This window comes from Pseudovirgaria hyperparasitica (assembly GCF_010093815.1).
Source record: "Pseudovirgaria hyperparasitica strain CBS 121739 unplaced genomic scaffold EJ05scaffold_1, whole genome shotgun sequence".
In the NCBI taxonomy this organism is placed as follows: Eukaryota; Fungi; Ascomycota; class Dothideomycetes; order Acrospermales; family Acrospermaceae; genus Pseudovirgaria; species Pseudovirgaria hyperparasitica.
In genome coordinates, this window is record NW_022985549.1 from 2,564,228 (window position 1) to 2,583,286 (window position 19,059).

The following is a 19,059-nucleotide window of genomic DNA, read 5'->3' on the forward strand; positions in this document are numbered from 1 at the left end:
CTAAAATATCCGTCGAATAACTCAAAACGGACTAGTGCCTTCAAGGCGCGTCATTGAACGCTGACGAGCGAAAGTCTCTTAACCTCTAATATCTCACTGTGTGTTTCTGTTAGGCCCAGGAGAGTGGTACTGGTAATATGATACTCAATCAGATATCCTATCTGGATTGTCTCGCATTCCTCGTCTTTTTAGCGCCCCAATTGATCATCCAAGTCGGGCTGCTCACCACGATAGGATGGGGTCTGAACGCTCTACCTTTCTTGCGTCTGTATTGACTTTGTTTCTCGGTACTCGTGCTTCAACTAACCTAGTCCTCTAGTTCTCAAGATGCCTTGTCAACTCGTGGTAGAGAGGTTCTTCACACGCCGTGAACAGCAGAGTCCCTTCGTTCAACGAGCATCGCTATTTCAGGACATAGTCATCCGGTGCGTGCGCTATGCATTTGCGTATATGCCAGCGTACATTGGCCGCGTGTTCTTCTCGAAGCCAGTCGCTCTGCCTTTTGTTCGGTTTCGAATGTTCAGGCACGGACTGAGAAAATGTCCAATTCCTTGGGTGGAAGTGAAACGCGTGCGTCGCTCGCTAACTTGCATGCCAATCTGCTAACTTGAGTAGCCCGGTCTGAGTGGAATATGGCTCGCTCATGATCAGACCAAGAAGCCAGACGTCGTGATATATTATTGTCATGGTGAGGCCGGGATGACTGATTCACCTTTCAATCACTAAGTCTAGCATAGGTGGTGGCTTCTCCATGGGATCTTGCTATTTCTACGTGAGCTTCGAATGACAATTTGTAAACATGAGACTCACTCATGCTGTTATAGATCGAATTCCTGGTCGCGTGGGTGACTCTTCTGAAAAATGCGGGCTACGAGAATCCAGCCTTGTTTGCACTCGACTACACCTTAGTTCCTGATGCTTGCTATCCAACACAAGTGCAACAAGCATTCTCTGGCTACGAATATGTCTTGAGCATTGTAGGTGAATCTTCTAGGATCTGTGTTGGGGGCGACTCCGCCGGCGGTACACTTATACTAAGTATGTTGCTGTACATGGGGGAACATTCCGACTACAAAAGCCGTCTCCCTGCTCTTGCAACCTTAATATCGCCGTGGGTTACGCTCGTGAGCCCAAAGAATCGCAACACGAGAAGTGACTATCTCAACTCTGACAGCCTTGAGTTGTACGGTAGGCAGTATGCAGGTACCCAGGTTTCCATCAGCGATCCCATGGTCTCGCCTGGTAATTGCAAAGATTTGGACTGGTGGATGCGAGCAAGTCCCAAGAAGGGATGGTATTTTCAATATGGATCTGAAGAAGTCCTGGGTCCAGAATTGAGGGATCTGATCACCTTATTGTACAACGGTGATGTGGAGCTAGATGTAAGCGAGGAGCATGGTCACGTCCATGCCTGGCCAGTAGCTTCACTCTACCTTGGCGAAACAAGAAATGAGCGCCTGCATGGATTGCAAAATCTGGTCGGAGCTATAAAACGGCGCATGGGATAAACCAAGAATGTGATGAAGAGCATGCTGAATTGCGATATAACTGTCTCAATTGACGTAAAAACCACTGGCGTATTGAACAGCCAGTCTTGTGCGTTCCCGATGAAGAGAAGAATAATCTGACTTCGTTCATGTAAAACCACCAGCATACATTGAATCACCTAGCCAGGAGACACGTGTCCGGAATCAAACCCATGGATGTTACTCTGATCTTAACTATTCTGCACACTGTCTTGATCACTATAGACCAAGACTCTGGTTCTACCAGCGGAATCTTCTTTCCAGTAATGCTGTTCCCGAAACACGCTATTGCTACTTGTGGGCGGCGGTACTCAGTTGGCGTTCGTCGTAGAGTTTGTTGTGTGCGGCCAAATTAGCTGCAGTCAACGGCGTTCCCTCAGACTGGTGACAGACAGGAGCAGAAACAGTATAGTCTTCATAATCCTTGCGATGGTGGCATTGAGTAGTTGCTAAAGAGCTGGGACAATTGCTTCGAGTGCTACTCCTGTATACTGAGCTCAGCCCCATACATGGTGGAAAAAGTAGGTGTCGCCAATTTGTATGAAGCATTGTTTAGAAGTAACATAGTGAGTGAATGCTAGCCTTGTTAAAAAGTAGAGGTTGAAAGGTGTACCCAAAGATGAGAAGTAGGATCTCAGCCGAAAGAACATCAGTCTTATATGCGCGAGCCATATCGATTTTGAAGCGAAGAGCAGGTGAGTGTGATCATCAAGTACAATGTTATTGTTGCCTGCAATGGTCCAACGTTAGCACAGCAGAACGACAACACAGATTGGCTATTCATCCAATAGGATCTTTACCCTATCTCCGCATGAGCGGTTGCAGGCAAGATAGGAGTGCATTCATGAAAGATACACTAGATACAGGAGAAGGTTCGAAGTGAAGGGTGCAGATATGGAGTGCAATCATACGCTTCTACAGATGCCATCGTGGTTGATAGGACCAATCGGGTATACGTTAGCCACCGTGGCATGAAGTCATCCCGTTGGAACATTCCACGGACATGGGTGGCAGGATGAGTGCAGCGGAAGCGGGTCAAGCAGAAGCCGTCCAGGCCACGTGGTTGAAGCATTTCACCTGCATCGGGGGAACGCGGACCCAGTGCCGATATAGAACAGATTGCCAGCTCAATGCTAGCACCATACAATATACATGGTCGACCCACGGTTCTGGTAGGCTATACCGAATGAAGCATTCGTCAGTTGCAGAAAGGTCCACTGTAGAAGATCGTCGGGGGGAAAGATAAATATTACATCCGTAGGACCGGTCACAGATTTCGTGCCATGACAAGAGCCAATTGAATCTTGCCAAGGCTTCATCAGCCTCTTTCTGTCTCAGCTACTCTGTACCACGCTTACATTGGTCATGACCTGACCTACATATCACGGCTCTTGCCTTGCGTGGGCTCAGCCTCGAAAAACAAGAACCAAGAAATTCGAGAACGTTATGCTAGACACCCAGCACTTGTATGTACGTGTTCTGATCCTCAATTTACCCAACCACAGTGGGATGGTGACAAAATCTGCTGACGTATATCATGCACGCTCCGAACTATACTGGCTCGAGCTATCATTGTCAGTAGTGATTTCGATTTGATATACTTCTACTCTTATAGCAGTCGAACATGTCCTCCTACGAAGGTGCTACCCAGTGACTAAAGTTATTGTATACCATCGACTTGAGAAGTGTAGCCCCGGTACTAATGTTTGCTCACAGTCCGTCTAACATCTATTACAATGGAGGCCCCTGAACAATTAGCATCAGGTCTTAATGAGGCCCCCGATACCTGAGCGAGACTGTTCGTTTCCAGCCTCAGTCTACCATACTACATGACACGAGATTTTAATTTGAAGAGACTCTATGTACGAGGAGTCGCTTTAAGAAAAGTTCAGATCGTACAGTACACACCGCTGTTCAAACACTTTTTATGGCGGATCAATCTGTCCCATACTCTAGACGATTGTTCTGTCATGTGAGTAGCGTTTAATAGGGAACAGCTTGGTATCTATTGCTAGATGACCGTCAATCATGAGCTTAGTATTATTATTGATCCCAATATCTGTTCTTATGTCTCTCTAGGCCTTTCCCAGGCAAATGACATGATACCTTAATTTCATGCATACGTCGACTTCAGGATATGATGTTGTGTATACCAAACGGCTAATCATTCGATCCGTCCAATCGCCAGTACGACTTTACGTTTGTTACCTTTGATCTCAGTAATGAACAACAAAGCACATGATATGCAAGCCTCCCTACAACGTGTCAAAATAGCCGAGCATCTTTGTCTTTAGAACCATTTTTACATGATATTTTACAATATAGAGCACGAGTTAATCTACGATGCAGCCATGAAGCTATAAGACCACCTAAAACCCCTGGTGAATCGGGACCTGATGGTGGAACGCAGAGTCAAACGCGCCGGCATGTGATCCTGTACCAAGATGCAGATTCGCCAACTCCGCGGCTGCTGCATCATACGTCTTCTCCGGTGTCGCAAGCGCCATCTGTAGCATGTTCAACGAGAACACAAACGCATTCAGCGACTTCTTCGGCGGCCTCCAGCCCTCATTATATGGTAATCGTTCCTCTTCTACACAACAGTCAGCATCAACTTCCCACAAGTATCGAAACTAAGGGGCATCATAAACTCACCAAAAAGAATCCTGGTATAATCCTTTCGACACACCCCCTTCTCATCCACCATCCCATTCAGAATCAGAATACTCTCCGCATACCCCGAGAACTGCTGAATGGCACCATACACAAACGCCGGATTGCGATACCGCTCCGTTACCACGCGACTATACCGCGCCATAGCCAGCGCCGGGAGTGTTAGGGCGTCCATGCCATCGAAGAATCGGAACCAGCTGTCAAAGACCTGCTGGTTGAAGCTATGGCTATCGCCACTTAAGGCGTCGTCCGCACGCGACAGCGAGGCGTCGTGTTCGATCATGTTATGCTTCTGCAGGTCCTTGAGCGAGAATGTGCCAGTACCAGGTGTGGAAGAGGTATCGATCGCGCGGATGGATACCAGCGTGCCGACTTCGGTGGAGAGGTTAAAGACCTCACTCATGGCACTGACGAGCATAGGTACGGAAAGGTTGCGGCCGTCTCTGGGGAGGATGCCGTGGTTGGCGAGACTATTGAGGGCTGGGCATGGTGCGCGGTAGTCGTTTGTGCCTGGCTTTCGCCAATCTGAGAAGTCAGGGGTGGCGAGTGCGAGTGGAAGGAGAGCGCCCGGGAGGAGGAATAGAGAGCGCATGGTGGGGACGGGAAGTGAATGAATCTGTTGTTGCCCGTTAGGGTTGCCGTGTGCTTCAAGGTGGGTTCCCTATGGGTCTATCCGTCGGTCGGGATGTCTAGCGTAGGGTATCCGTGAGTTTAAATCGATGTGTGGTGATGCGGTGAATAGAGCGGAACGGCCATAGGGAATACTGCGCAAGTGGACGAGGCCAGATAGATATACCTACATGAGGTCGCAGCCTGATGAGAAGCGGCCTCCATCTGACAAAGTCCTCAATACGACTCACCGGCGCCGCCGAATGAGATGCGGTGAATTGAGAGTTGCCTGCGCAGCCTCAGCTCAATGTTACGGGACATCGCCTAAACTCCTGGTCCTCCACCACTTGCGAACGACAAATCACTTTCTGTTATTGGAGGACAATGCTGTGGAACGTACAGGGGTTGCATCCTGCAACCGCGACTCCGGATCCTCGAACGCGAACCATGACACAGTCTTTCTTTGCGCGGTAATAATACTTGTCCTGTATCAGTCTAGCGTATAAGTATTTCTGTCATCCCACATAAGCGTGTACAAAACGTCCACCCGCTGGCTGCAGGTGCGGAGCTATACTGGCCAACCAGAGCTCATGTGGCTGTTCGCAGGGCAGACTTGATGGGGGCTGAGAAGGAGCTGAGCGATGATTTTTGCTGATTAAACACTGTACGCTACGTAGTGTGTAGTCTCAATTAAAAGCTTGCAGCACAGAAGGGAACGATAGAAGCCTGATTGGGTAGAATAGGGTTGCTTTCAGTGTGGACAAGAACGTCATTTACGCTGTAACCGAAGACATAAGGCGTCACTCCAAAGTGCAATGCCACCAGACTTATGATCAGGTACCTAATTAGGGATGCTCGGTCGGACTCCAAATGATGAAATGGACGCATGAGATTATGAGTAAGAATACAGGTCGTGAGAATGATTTGGAAGCATGGCAGCGGAGTGAGCATAAGTCATAAAGCAGTCCGATTCCATTATATGCAATGACGCTTGGACAACACCATGCGACCAGACGTCTATCCGAAAGATAAGCGGTATCTAGATAAGTGTCTACTGGTGGCCGTCCAGATCTCCATGCGTCAAGTCAAGTGGCCGAATAATTCACTCCCTCCTGAAGGACTGTCGGAGACCTAGTCAGAGTCGCTTACGATGAGTATGGGCGATTCTGACCCACCGTCCAAATTGTTGACACTAGAGTTGCACGTAAGATTGTTGAGTGACCGGTGACCTTGGAACGTCTTCTTGACAGTCATTCTTTTGAGCTCCAATTGCTTTGCTGGTTTCTTACGTTGGCGGAGCCTTGGTTTGGCAGAGCTTTTGTTTGAGTCGGTGAAGTGGCAAATTGTCGTCGTCGTTTTGGTGTATGTATGATGAGTAGTTAGATCGATAGCTGATTGAAGACTTTTGATCTCTCCAGGCGCTGCCTTCACATTTTCGTCGAAAGAGGCAGTAAGCTTTCCATCAGCTCTGCGAGTGTGCTCCAGAGTGAGATCCACTGAGTCTATCAAAGTGTTGACTGTGCCACTTCTATTCAGATCTTGACCATTCCTCGCACTGGCTGACCATCTTGCCCTTTTCGAAGTGTGCTGTATCGTATGATCGGTGTCTGAGCTGGATGCCGCTCTATATTCCAGATTAACGATACTTGACTCCAACCAAGCTGGCCTGGCTGTTTTCTGCTTCGAAGGTAGCATTTTATTCTTGATTGTTCCCGAGATCTTCTCGGCTTTCTCATTTCCATCTTCGTTGGCAGGCTTGTGAATCGCATTGTAAGCTCGCTTTCGATATCGACGAAAGTCGGACTGTTCGGCCAGACGCTGAGGGCTCTCGGGTCCTAGGATAAATTGTGACGTCAAAGAGTTGAGTGCTATTTGGAATAAGCAATGTTACGAACGGTGAAGCCAGTAGATTTACGAGATTGAACATCCCCAACATCCTCTAGCTCTGTATCATCATACGGGTCTTCCGTACTCATGTACCAAGCCATGATCAATGATTGGGCATCGAATTTCAAGACCTGGCAAAGACGAGAAAAGAGAGGGGTTAGAAATATGCGTAGATCGCCTGGCGAAACCCTAACCGGCATATACCATGAACAAAGTGCCTGAACGACTGTTCACCTAATGGCTTGTTTTATTGTTATGACAATACAGTTGAAAGAGTGAAGTTTATTTGAGGATTTTATGCTGTGAAACAGCGGTAGTTGATGTCGAACTGCATGATAAGTATAAATCGTGAGGTCAAGTCTATGTGAAGGAAGTGTACTCGGCAGTGGAACTTTCGTATCATCAGACGTACGTGACATCAATCATAAGGCCTGGTCAACAAACCCTGGCTGCAAGCTATCCAACCCAATGACTTTTCAACGACCATGCCGCTAATAGTGAAAACGACGCAGAAGCCACAAATCTGAGTCCGGCCGGCGCCATGGTATCATGATAGCATGAAGACATTATGATCGAAGTTCTTCGATCTCAAGTTCAAGTTCGCGGATCCGCTCATCTTTCTCGCCATCGCTTCGCTGGTTGCTTTGCCGCGCTTTCAAGTTGGTGACCTCGGTAGAGAGCGACTTCACTTCTCCAGTTAAGGCAGCGATCGAACGGTTTTGTTGTTCAATCATCGATTTGATGTCCGACAGTGCGCCTCTAAGACCTTCGGCCGCACCTGCAGCGGTGGTAGTTGGCTTTGATTCAATTGCTGTTTGAGCCACAGGCGCTGGTATTGGCACTGCCCTAGAATCTTGCACTGGTTCCCGAGTTGCCTTGGTGATAGTAGGTCCGCTGGTCTTGTCTAAACGAGTAGTAGCCGGTCTTTCGATCGGCTTAGGGACTTCTTCAAAGCTTGACGTCTCGTCGTCCGAGTCTCCGTCTTCCTCGTCTGCGAATTTGGACGCCATACTAGCGATTGACTTCTCGTTATCCTTGACAGATGGAGGCGGTCCTCGTTGAACAGCTGGAGTAGCTACAGGTTCAGGAGATACAATAGGTTTACTTTGCTCGGCTTTGACGGGAGCATTCTCCTTCGGCGCAGCACTCGGGGGCTTGTACGTAGACGGGACCTCCGTGGGCTCAGAACCATCGTACACGTTCTCGAGAGAGATCTTGGGAGGGAGGCCTTCCTTTCCATTGAGCCATTCTGCAGAGGACATGGCTGGCTTTAGACCGACAGTAGGAGGGTAGACGTCTTCTTGAAAGACTTCAGCTCGGCGCGGTACGATAAATGATACAGGCTCTACGTAGCTGTCACTGACAGTCTTGAAGCATCGCATTACTTCGTTATCATGGAGCTTTACAGCCATTAGCGAGACCCCGTACCCAATAAAAAGCTTGCTTACATTGACACCGCGTTTAGGCATGAAGGCTACACCTCGCTGAGGGTCACCAGATTTGTATTCGGAGAGGTACTCGAATTTGTCGTTCTGGTATTCGTAGTAGCGAATGTTTCCGTCACTGTTCGAATTAGCGTTGTGATATTGTGCGGTTAAAGTGTGACAAACCCTTTGCCCGCGAGGTACAAACACTGTGTCCCATCATCCCAAAAAGGCATACAGACTCCAGAGATTGAGTCCAGCATCTGGAAACCGTTAATAGGCTCTCTCGGTGCTCTGGAGTCCCATAAGCCAAGTTGGCGATCGCTCATACGCGAGAAACCAGTAGTCGCGATGCGATCATGCTCTCCCATCCAGACTGCACGGCTGTTCTTAGCTCCCGGATGACCTTGTGTTTCTTGAGCAGCCCTCTCCTGACGAACATCCCAGATGCGAAGTTTCTTGTCACGGCTTGTCGTTACGAGGAGTGAGCCTGATGCATTCCACGAAAGAGATTGGACGACATCATTGTGCTTGAGCTGTAATTTTGAGGCGCCAGTCTCAACATCCCAGAGTTTGATTGTATAATCACCGGAGGCACTCGCGAGAACATTTTCGGCGGAAGGGTTGAAGAGCACGTGGCCAACTTTTCTGGGGGACTGTTAGCTTTAGTCCAGGTGAAAGACGCAGGAGTAACATGCCTAGAGTGTCCGATGAATTTGGCCACAGGAGAGACATCTGGTGGTTCTTCGGCTTCTGTGTGGAGGGAGAAGTTATCTGGTACTTGCCAGATAAAGACCTAGTTCAGTCAGCTCTGACCAGTTGATATGACCTTAGTGGCTTCACCTTTCCGTCGTCTGATCCAGAAGCGATGAGCGAATCGTTAAAAGGACTCCTGCTTCGTATGAGGAACTGCGACACTTGAGAGTCGGGCTACTTGCCAGTCTGTGTCCAGTACTGCGGCGGTGTGGCCACGGAAGAGTGGAATCACGTCTGGCGCCTTTCCAACCTCTTCCAAGGGGACCACAGCGAAAGCGCCTCCGCCACTAGCTTCCCAATTGACAGCCAGGTATTTTGGGTTGGCCTATATATGGTTTAGCAAACTGGTGAGGCCACATTGTCTATGCGCCAACCTTGACGAGGTTTGTGTCCCACGCATTCTTGCTGATGCGCAAATTGTCATAGCATTGTTCCTAGGGGCTCACTGTGAGTGCGTTGATCTCATAAAGAGGACAGCTCGTAGCGAACTTTCTTCGTCGGTCGACCGAAAACGTGCCCTGGGTATGATAGTCAGCATTCAGTAACAACATAATGCGGAGGGCGGCCTTACGATATTTCGAAGAGCGAACGAATCGGCCAGCCATAGGAACTGCAGTGATGTCGTGTTTTTGGGGGGATACGAATATAATCTTGGTATAAGCGACCGACGAGTGGTAAGGTACGTAGGAAAGGAGAAGAAGGCTAGAGGAGGTATTATGAAGTTCAATGTTCAAGGGCGAGCTCGCCTGCGCGTGCTGAAACTCCACAACAGCTGGCTGTTACCCCCGCGCCACAATGTGGAGGGCTAGCGCGGGCTGCATTGCGAGCCTAGCTTGCACGTGTTGTGGCTGTGTGTGGCTCATGCCCCGATGTGTTCCATCGTCAAACTTCGCAATTTCCCTCAATGGTGTTCTTGAGCCAAGGAGTGATGTATATCGGTAGCAATTTGTGCTACGCGAAACAGGCATCTACGGTCGAACCAAAGGTGTGATTCAATGCTCACCAAATTAATGGTGATAAAGCAGATTCTAGCCGCTACATATTCGAGCTTCTCTACTTGTGCCATACCAGACGACGAGAGTACTGTAGCTACGTAGCTCTCTGTATAGTATGAATAAAGGAGAGGCTTACGAACTGGTAGAACCATTTTCTTGCAGATCGTGCATAATAATAGGATTCAGTTGTCGATACGGGCTATAGATGTACGTCGAAAAACAAAATACAGGGATCTGGACCTCGGACTTAAATCAGATGGCGGGACTGAAAATTTATGAATCAGGCCTCCTTCAATATCGCAGCAAGTACTGCTAGAATCTTGCCTTGCTACCTGTGCCAGTAATCAGGTTGCTGGTTCGCCACCAGCCACACTGGCAGTGTGTTCCACAAGCAAGAGCAGGGTTGAAAATGTCCTATCCGAAGTAGTTTGATCACTCACATTATCTCTGTTAGTAACACCCCCGTCTGCTCTTCGTAAATATATCTCCCGGGAGTCAACGCTTCGATCGTGATTCTGTTCAACCGGAATCTGAAGCCGGTGAGCGTGTATAGGTAGGTAATTTGCCTGGTCTAGCTGAGTGATGATAATAGACACTGAGAAGAGTGATACGTTATACAGATCTAACTAGTCGTGGGAATCAAGTTCAAAATAAGAAATACCAACCATGTTTCATAATCAGTTATCTTCCACAGCGCAAGTTCCGCTTAGCCTCAGTACGAACTCATACACCCCTAGCGTCACTATAGCCGCTGGTATGGATCTCAGCAGGTGTGGCAAAAGGCCTCCGTACAAACCGGCCATTCCTTCGTGGTGTCCGATTGAGCGAAAGCATTGGATGAGTCCTGAGTACTTCGGAGCCCTAGGATCTGTGGGGGCTTCCCTTAGTCTTGTTCTGACAACCTAAGAAGCAGTCAATTTGCAAGTTGCAGAGCATCTACGGATAATACTATACCTCGTGGGGATATGTGATTAAAGTTACAACGAGCTTTGCAGAGCCTGCGGCTCCGCTAGTACTTGCCCAGCTTGTAAATTCATGCCAATTTGCACCGTATGCTGCGTGATCATTGTCCAAAAATCGTCGAATCTGTACTTTGAGCTTTTCATAGAGAACCAAGTGCAGTGCTGTCTCGATGCTGCCGAGGTAGCTCGCACTGAGTCCTTTGTAAAGACCCCTGATACCCTCTTGCCGTATTACTTGCTGAACGCAGTCTATGCTATTCTTGTATCGTCGTACCCCACTTTCTGCTTTCCCGTGTGACTTATCTAGTTGAAGACGAGTTTTGATCAGCCATATCGGATTTGTAGCGGATGCCGTAGCTATCCCAGCACCTACGGCGGCCTGCGCATGGTTAATCGCAGCATCCTCTGCAAACCCGAAGCAGTGACAGCCAAGCGTTTTGAAATTTCCATATACGTAGAACTTGACCGCAGTTGCAGGGACGACGCCTGCAAGGCTAGGCCCAAGTCCTCGGAAGAAGCCAAGCCAGCCTTCGTTGGCGTGTATTGAGCGTGTAATGTGACGGAGTTCGCGAACGTGATTGAGGGTAGACCGGAAGACGCGTGTATAAGAAGATGGCGCTGTCGTGAGGCTATTTTGTTCGACAGGGACAGGAAGGTGGTAAAAACTGGCAGACTGGAGTCTAGTTCTCAAGACATCAAATGGAGAAGTAACAATTGCTGTGGCTACCCCTCCGCTCCTGTTCCGGTAAGAATGTTACCTGGCGATAAATATGATGATAGGGAGACTTACGCGCCAGCAACGAGGTGAGCCCATGGCTCCACAGTGTGTCGTTTCGCGGATGGAGGTCGACGTGCTTCTACTGTCGTGATCGGCGGCGGTATGCGAATCGATGAGGGCTGTGCCATGGACTGCGGAACTGACGGATGATCCAGAACCCTAAATGACTTATGGAGTATGTAGAACTAAGCTTGTCAAGATACAAAGATCGGAAGGCAGCCTGTAGCATTCAAGCAGCTTATCTATGTGGTACATCTTGGCCAATGATCAATGACGGACTCCGTCGCGCTCTACAACGCGTTCGGATTATGTTACGCGTTCTTGTATTCTATTAAATTTCCTGCATCATCCCCGAAGGTACTTACCGATAAATATGTCACTATCCGTCGATTAGCTGAAGTTCGACATCACTCACGTCTTGAGACACAATAAAATGAATGAGCGTTGCTTACTTTTATTCAGTATTAGCTCCTCTTCGCTACTCGTGTGATCGGAACCCTTGTATACATGGATTAGAGCTAACATGTCTACACAGCAGTAGTGAAGATCGGAATAGATCCACGGACTGGATCTTGCTTCCTCAGCCTGAATACCGCCTTTCAATACGGCTAGCAGGCTTTGGTATCCGTATGGCCACCGTCGCATCCCAGAGCCAAGTCCATGAAGAAGATGTCTTGAGGTAAAGTGAACTTGCTGGATTTGATACATTCGAGTCCAAAACCAGCGACTTTTTGGTGGGCGTTGCAATGAGGTCCGCATACTTGACGTACTCTCACATGTTCGCAACAGTCCTGTGAAGTGCATGTGCAGCACTCGCACAGCAAGACTACTGCTAATAGCCAGGCAGAGCGGTATCTAATCAGGATCTTATTTCTCTCGCGATGTCTTGACACCCGGGCCACTGCCTTCGGCGTAGATTAAATTTTGCGTGCACCAGCACTGTAGCCAGACGAATTGCCAGTCTCGATCCGAATTTCCAGATCGCTGGACTGGACCTTGCGAATCAACTACTCTGTCACATCCGATTGCGAGTAATGTATGCTTGCCAGTCCTGGAGATTTGGAGAGCTATCTAGGTTATACTGCACATTATCCATGATTGGCCAGGGGCTCTACGAGCTCCACATGTATACTGCCAATACCATAGAGAGCTCAGGACTCTCTTATGGACCCTGACTCCAGTTGGTCATCTGCTCGTTCTTCAGTCCTCGCGGCTTCCACGTTGACAAATGTCAATATGAGGACAAGGGCAACTGCTGCACAACATACTGCGTACCAGAAGACAGCCTGGTAGCTTTTGCGGAGGCCGTATGCTTCGGTCTGCTGGGCAGTCAAGTCTGCAAAGCCTAGGAAGAAGCTGACGCCCAGAAATAAGATGCTGTTACAAACAGCCCCAGCAAGTCCCTGTTCTCTCTCAGCCAACTTTGTTGTTATAAATACATTGGCAACGTTGTAGGTGATGTCGATGCCTATAGTACCGCATATCATAGCAGGAAAGATGAACGCCCAGTACGATGCACCTGGTGGAGCAATAGCTAATAACAACGGTGCCAACACCCACGCTGCGCCCGAAATGGCGAGGAAGACTTTACCAGGTGCCTTGTGGAGGATGAGTCCTCCAAAAGCCGACAGAACCAAACCTCCGATTGCGAAAGGTAAGAACCAAGCGACTAGCTGCATCGGTCTAACGCCCATGATCGATGAAGTATAAAACGTTGTGTAGAGCAGCCAAGTACCCAGGACCCCGTATGAGAAGAACAGAGCAGTTATCAATGCTTTCATCTGAGGCACCTTAAATAAGCTCGAGGGAAGCAGAGGCTGCTCAGCGTACCAGCCTTCAGTATAGACCGTGACGCCGAGGACAAAGATACCCACGATAAAGCATACGATAATGTACGACGTTCCCCAGTTCTGTGGCGCATGGGCACCGTCATTGACTGCGAAAACCACCAATATGAGACCAGAGAACAAGAACACACCGCCAGCCCAGTCCATCTTCACTTCCGCCATGCTGTTTGCTTTCTGTCTGGCATGAAAGTCTGATTGTATGAAAAACAACCCCAACAACAGTGATACTCCTGTCAGAATGGTACCAATCCAAAAGTACCAGCGCCAATTCAGATATTGGGCGCTTAGGCCCGAGAAGAAGATGCCGGAGAAGAATCCAACAGGGGCACAGCCGCCATAGATACTGAACACCAAATTCTTGCGTGGTCCTGGTCGATAGCTCGAGCCGAGAATCATGACTCCAGACGAGAGGAAGGCAGCAGGTCCGAAACCTTGTAGAGCGCGTGCGAAGATCAACATGAGTCTGTTCTGGGAGAATCCAGCAACTAGCGACCAGATGAAGCTCCACACGAGTCCGCCGATGAAGACAACATAGCCGCCGTAGATATCAGCCAAGCGTCCAAAGATCAAGAGAGAGCTTCCAGCAGTAAGAGCAAACGCGCTTGCTGGCCAAATAGACTCTGCAATAGGTATACTCAGGTCTTTCGTCAGAGTCGGCACGATGACATTGAATCCCGAAATAAAATACTCCTTTCGATTCCTCAGTATCATGATTCAGTCAAAAAATATACCAAATCAGGCTTACTTACTGCCATTACTTGAGACGACATAATCGCAAAGCAGAGTCCCAACTCCTTGGCAAAACTACTGAATATTTCTGGTCGTCGACGGCCATAGTCGTCTATGTCATCGCTCTGTTCTGTATCTGGTGTTCTTTCCATGCTCTCTGCTTGTCTCAACATGTCGGACAGTCGGACCGAGATATCAGGGATACACTACGGGAAGAATTGAACAGTCTTGAAAAATGCTTGTGGATGTGCCAAGCTGGCACAAACCAATATTTATGGACAACAATGATCCTATGTACCCGGTCGATAATGGAGCCTACCATTATTAAGCTCAAGTCGATCATCCATGCAGACCTCTGCGATGTGAACTGTGCCGCACCCGCCAGCCGGAGCGTACGTCCACATTACCTTTGTTCCTATCAGTAAACGAGATAGCGGTGCCCTTGATCATCTTCATATCGCTGAAAGTTTACATCGCATCTACTGGCTATATTAAAGTAATTACAGTCCTCGACTTCGTCGTGCGACCTCTTAAGTGCTGTACAATCCGTTGCGGCGATGCTCTAAACCAGTGTTCGTCCATCATGCATAACAACCAACCACCACTGCTATGACCCACCTGTGTGTACATGCACGCCCTACATGTCAACGATTCGTCATAGGACCACCCAGCTTCCTAGCCAATCGACCCGTTCTTCTTACACCTGTGTCACTTACCGCGTACTGTTTAAATCCGCGTGAACTTTCGACCCAGCTTGTAAAGTATTTCCATACTTTTCATTGCCTGGCATCCTTCCCGTCCCCTTAAATTCCTATGTACGTACATATGGGACACGTGCCTCTAGGCTGTCATTATACCACAAGATACAATTGTACAAGTGCTTAAATTTCATATTGTGCTCCTTACACCTAGTAATAGATTACCTAGGACTGTTTCATAGTGTCGTGCTGTGGTCCATTACCATGAATCATACTGGTCATCTTCGTAGTAATCTGCTCCCATACCGTCGCCATCCTCGTCAGTCTCTCCGTATTCAATATTAAACTTACAAATCGTCCCCAAGTGGTAATTGGCTTGAAGGCCATTGATACGTAAATTAAGAGCGGGCTCCCTAACAGCCAAATTTTCATATGCCTTAAAGCCATAGAAGTCGACTGTCTTCAGTGTTGGGAATGTCACTCCTTCTAAATTTCGTAGGGCTGTTATTAGTCTGATCTCGCTTTGTACGTCTTTGTTTTTCATGTACTCAGAGCTACTCGCCAAGGTATCATCCCTGTCGTATTCAGCAGGTCGTTGTTCGATAACAAGATTCTTTATGCTCTGGTGAGCGGCAAGAAGAAGACGCACCCACTCGTCAAAACAGGCGGTTTCCCTGGCCTTGGACCATACAATATCTCTCCATTGATCAGGAGAAACTGACTCAGATGGTGCCAGCAGATGTAGATAGCTGAGATTTTCAAGTGGCGGTATTGCTTTAGGAATCCAGAGTAATGGACGAGGAGCGACCGCTTCGCCATCTAGGTCCTCATCCGAGTCGCTGTCGTCGTCTTCAGTGTACCATCGTATTTCTTTGTCACTTTCCTCCTCTTCGGAAGGCTCATTTCTCTTCTTCCATCCAGATGCGGGGTTCTTGATTGGTGTATACAGCGTACTGCCAATTGGAGTATCGAGCAAGCCCAGGGTGAGCCGTTCAATAGAAGTGCCGCTGCGGAGAATATATTGCGCAAAGTACGCTGGAACATACCCAATGAGCGTAACGTTCCGTAGTCCCGCCAGTGGTGGCATGTCGTTGAAGGCATGGAAGGATCTCGGCTCGCGGCCATAAGTTGCCAATTCTAGTCTATCCAGACGCGTGAAATACGGAAAAAAATTCCACAAGTCAGGAAGATCTTTTAAAGAAGCCACCTGGTTTGCGTCTTCAAGATCCGCCTGTGATGATGTATCCGAAATGTAGCTGTCTCGCCACTCAATGGGATCAATAGGAGAACAAAGGCTTCGTACTTGACAACACAACTCATTTAAGCGATTCCTATCCGTTCTGAATAATCGACCCAATAGCAAGAAAAACACAAATGATTTCGTCGCGTAGCGATTATTGAGCCGAAAGAGATGGTCCTTCTCATCCTCGGGCAGACAATGATGGTAAGGTCTTTCCTCGGGCGCTATGTCCGGCGCAGGTTGTTTGATGTCATATAATTGATGCCAGCGAGGAGGATGCAGCTCTATGTGTGTCCATAACAGGGGCTCGACAAGGCGATGGAAAGGCTTGTTAATTCGGATGAGCTGGGTAAGCTCATCATGTCTCAAGTATGATAAAATACGCAAGCAGAGCTCGGCAGGAAGATCAGTCAGCAGGGACATCTCTTCTACCACGCTGTCCTGGAACCTCAAATGACATGTCAGAGTTTCGTAATGCTACAAGACGACGCGACGGGGAGCATCTCGTGTCTCCGAAATGATAAACTTGATACAGGAATCTAAGTTTGAGAAGCTGACCAATACGAAGCTGCCAATTAGTAGCTTCCAGCATTCTGGAGGACAGGGGACTAGACTAGCGTGGCCGGTTTCGGCAATCGTTCGGAGTCTCGGACGAGAATATTTCGATAGCTTTCATGCTCACCATTTGAACCAGAATTCCAGCTCTCGACATTTGTCCAACGCAGACAAGATGCTTCTTCCACGATGTCGAGGAGCTTTAACCAGCTCCAGGTGGAGCTCAAGGGCCAATTGGCCGGCAACAACGTTTGTCAATCAGTCACCGTCAATCGAGGTAGAGCTAATCAGGCTGCGCAGATGCAGGGCCATATCAACGTCGATGCCACGGCAGAAAGGCGAAAACTTAAACAAAGTCAGCAGTACAATTACCCAGCCGAAGTCACAGGGTGCATCTCAGGCAATGCTGTACGCCACTGGACTCAGCGATGAAGACATGAACAAGGCCCAGGTTGGAATATCTTCCGTTTGGTTTACTGGTAACCCTTGTAACATGCATCTGCTTGACTTGAACAACAAGGTCAAGGAGGGTGTTGTCAAAGCTGGACTCCTAGGCATGCAGTTCAATACCATTGGTGTTAGTGACGGCATATCCATGGGAACAAAAGGAATGCGATATTCTCTACAGTCAAGAGATCTCATTGCAGACTCAATCGAGACCGTGATGGGCGGACAATGGTATGATGCCAACATATCTATCCCAGGATGCGACAAGAACATGCCTGGTGTCATCATGGCCATGGGAAGAGTAAACAGGCCATCGATGATGGTATATGGTGGAAGCATTATGCCTGGTTGCGCACGTACAATGAACAACCAAGACATCGACATCGTTAATGCATTCCAGTCATATGGCCAGTATATTGCCGGAGATATCACAGAAGAGACGAGATACGACATCACACGTAACGCCTGCCCCGGCCAGGGCGCATGTGGAGGAATGTATACCGCCAACACTATGGCTACTGCTATTGAGACCCTCGGCTTGACCTTACCTGGATCCTCGTCAAATACGGCGATTTCAAAAGCTAAAGAGCAAGAATGTCTTGATGCTGGTGCTGCTATCAGAAACCTCTTGAAAGAGGACATCAGACCAAAGGATATCATCACAAGGACTGCGCTGGAAGACGCTATGGTCCTCATCAACATCACTGGAGGCTCAACGAATGCTGTTCTCCACCTGATTGCCATAGCAGACTCCGTCGGTATCAAGCTCACGATCGACGATTTCCAGAGTGTTAGCGATCGTATTCCGCTGCTGGCAGATCTCAAGCCATCTGGAAAGTACGTCATGGCAGATATCGGAAGAATCGGTGGAACCCCATCACTCCTCAAGTTTTTGCTTAAGGAAGGTTTAATCAGTGGCAGCGGAGTTACAGCCACTGGAAAGACACTGAAAGAAAATGTGTCCAGCGCACCAGACTTCCCAGCAGACCAAGACATCATCCGGCCAGTTAACAACCCGCTCAAGAGTACTGGTCACATCCAGATCCTCCGCGGAAATCTAGCCCCTGGTGGTTGTGTAGGCAAAATCACTGGCAAGGAGGGACTGAAATTCACAGGGAAGGCCAAGGTCTATGACGCCGAGACCGACTTTATTACCGCTCTCGAAAATGGCGCCATCAAAAAGGGAGAGAAGACAGTCGTGGTCATTCGCTATGAAGGACCAAAGGGCGGACCAGGTATGCCAGAGATGCTGAAACCCAGCTCAGCAATTATGGGTTATGGCCTCGGGAAAGATGTTGCACTTCTCACGGATGGACGGTTCAGCGGAGGTAGCCATGGCTTCTTGATCGGCCACATTGTCCCTGAGGCCCAAGAAGGTGGACCTATTGGACTGGTTCAAGACGGCGATGAGATTACTATTGATGCTGAGTCGCGCGAGTTGAACGTGGCTGTTAGCGATGCAGACATGGAAGCACGGAGGCAAGCATGGACGCCACCTCCACTCAAGTACTCGAAGGGGACGCTCTTCAAATATGCGAAGTTGGTCAAGGATGCGAGCCATGGAGCTGTCACGGATGCTTAAAAAGTAATACTTCTTGAGGCGTTGGGCTTAAGGCGTTGGCGGAAGAAAGCATGAGTTTTGCGACATCTAGGCCATCTCGAGCTCTTATGAATCTACTTGAGGTGTACACATACATATTTGATCATGTTGAGGTGGACGTATCATTGGGATTTCGAAACATACTATAGTTGTCTGCGAAAATCCCGTGCATAATCATTTTGCAGAACACGTGGGTCAGTGGTTCGTGGCTTGCATCTCAATGGTCCGAGCGGGGTCTACTGTTGTAGTGTGAGTGACGTCTCCGAGCTACATCCTGGCTTTGCATAGACCACCTATTGAGCACATGCAAACGGTCCTTTCAAATCTCTCACT

The 19,059-nt window shown here is 48.6% G+C and overlaps 8 protein-coding genes across 8 annotated transcripts; 2 read left to right on the top strand and 6 right to left on the bottom strand.

The window, feature by feature from the left end:
• The first annotated feature begins 18 nt into the window (after positions 1–18).
• On the top strand, positions 19–1,604 carry EJ05DRAFT_34414 (alpha/beta-hydrolase). The gene is made up of 5 exons (XM_033740940.1): positions 19–264; positions 320–570; positions 616–688; positions 738–772; positions 825–1,604. Exons 1-5 carry the CDS (start codon positions 138–140, stop codon positions 1,506–1,508), a joined length of 1,170 nt encoding a protein of 389 aa, XP_033605783.1. The 5' UTR covers positions 19–137; the 3' UTR covers positions 1,509–1,604.
• Positions 1,605–3,547: 1,943 nt separating this feature from the next.
• EJ05DRAFT_460095 (Cloroperoxidase) lies at positions 3,548–5,062 on the bottom strand. Its single transcript, XM_033742599.1, has 2 exons — positions 4,182–5,062; positions 3,548–4,119 (listed from the first exon to the last, which is right to left on the bottom strand). The coding sequence occupies exons 1-2, from the start codon at positions 4,789–4,791 to the stop codon at positions 3,896–3,898; spliced, it is 834 nt and encodes a 277-aa protein (XP_033605784.1). The 5' UTR covers positions 4,792–5,062; the 3' UTR covers positions 3,548–3,895.
• Positions 5,063–5,396: 334 nt separating this feature from the next.
• Positions 5,397–6,796, bottom strand: EJ05DRAFT_482143 (uncharacterized protein; the record flags this gene model as incomplete). The annotated part of the gene is made up of 3 exons (XM_033745142.1): positions 5,397–5,477; positions 5,958–6,676; positions 6,724–6,796. The coding sequence occupies 3 exons, from the start codon at positions 6,794–6,796 to the stop codon at positions 5,397–5,399; spliced, it is 873 nt and encodes a 290-aa protein (XP_033605785.1).
• Positions 6,797–7,078: 282 nt separating this feature from the next.
• EJ05DRAFT_516819 (coronin-6) lies at positions 7,079–9,480 on the bottom strand (the record flags this gene model as incomplete). The annotated part of the gene is made up of 9 exons (XM_033748663.1): positions 7,079–8,095; positions 8,144–8,258; positions 8,306–8,775; positions 8,814–8,915; positions 8,963–9,028; positions 9,054–9,200; positions 9,250–9,309; positions 9,365–9,393; positions 9,447–9,480. 9 exons carry the CDS (start codon positions 9,478–9,480, stop codon positions 7,262–7,264), a joined length of 1,857 nt encoding a protein of 618 aa, XP_033605786.1. The 3' UTR covers positions 7,079–7,261.
• An 868-nt stretch (positions 9,481–10,348) lies between these two features.
• EJ05DRAFT_34645 (mitochondrial carrier) lies at positions 10,349–11,829 on the bottom strand. The gene is made up of 3 exons (XM_033740971.1): positions 11,623–11,829; positions 10,825–11,569; positions 10,349–10,772 (listed from the first exon to the last, which is right to left on the bottom strand). The coding sequence occupies exons 1-3, from the start codon at positions 11,736–11,738 to the stop codon at positions 10,548–10,550; spliced, it is 1,086 nt and encodes a 361-aa protein (XP_033605787.1). The 5' UTR covers positions 11,739–11,829; the 3' UTR covers positions 10,349–10,547.
• Positions 11,830–12,628: 799 nt separating this feature from the next.
• EJ05DRAFT_530178 (MFS general substrate transporter) lies at positions 12,629–14,673 on the bottom strand. Its single transcript, XM_033748954.1, has 2 exons — positions 14,207–14,673; positions 12,629–14,147 (listed from the first exon to the last, which is right to left on the bottom strand). The coding sequence occupies exons 1-2, from the start codon at positions 14,357–14,359 to the stop codon at positions 12,762–12,764; spliced, it is 1,539 nt and encodes a 512-aa protein (XP_033605788.1). The 5' UTR covers positions 14,360–14,673; the 3' UTR covers positions 12,629–12,761.
• Positions 14,674–14,884: 211 nt separating this feature from the next.
• On the bottom strand, positions 14,885–16,620 carry EJ05DRAFT_472243 (uncharacterized protein). The gene has a single exon (XM_033743145.1). The coding sequence runs from the start codon at positions 16,545–16,547 to the stop codon at positions 15,144–15,146; it is 1,404 nt and encodes a 467-aa protein (XP_033605789.1). The 5' UTR covers positions 16,548–16,620; the 3' UTR covers positions 14,885–15,143.
• A 170-nt stretch (positions 16,621–16,790) lies between these two features.
• On the top strand, positions 16,791–18,961 carry EJ05DRAFT_460101 (dihydroxy-acid dehydratase). The gene is made up of 2 exons (XM_033742600.1): positions 16,791–16,928; positions 16,980–18,961. The coding sequence occupies exons 1-2, from the start codon at positions 16,855–16,857 to the stop codon at positions 18,706–18,708; spliced, it is 1,803 nt and encodes a 600-aa protein (XP_033605790.1). The 5' UTR covers positions 16,791–16,854; the 3' UTR covers positions 18,709–18,961.
• The last annotated feature ends 98 nt before the right edge of the window (positions 18,962–19,059 follow it).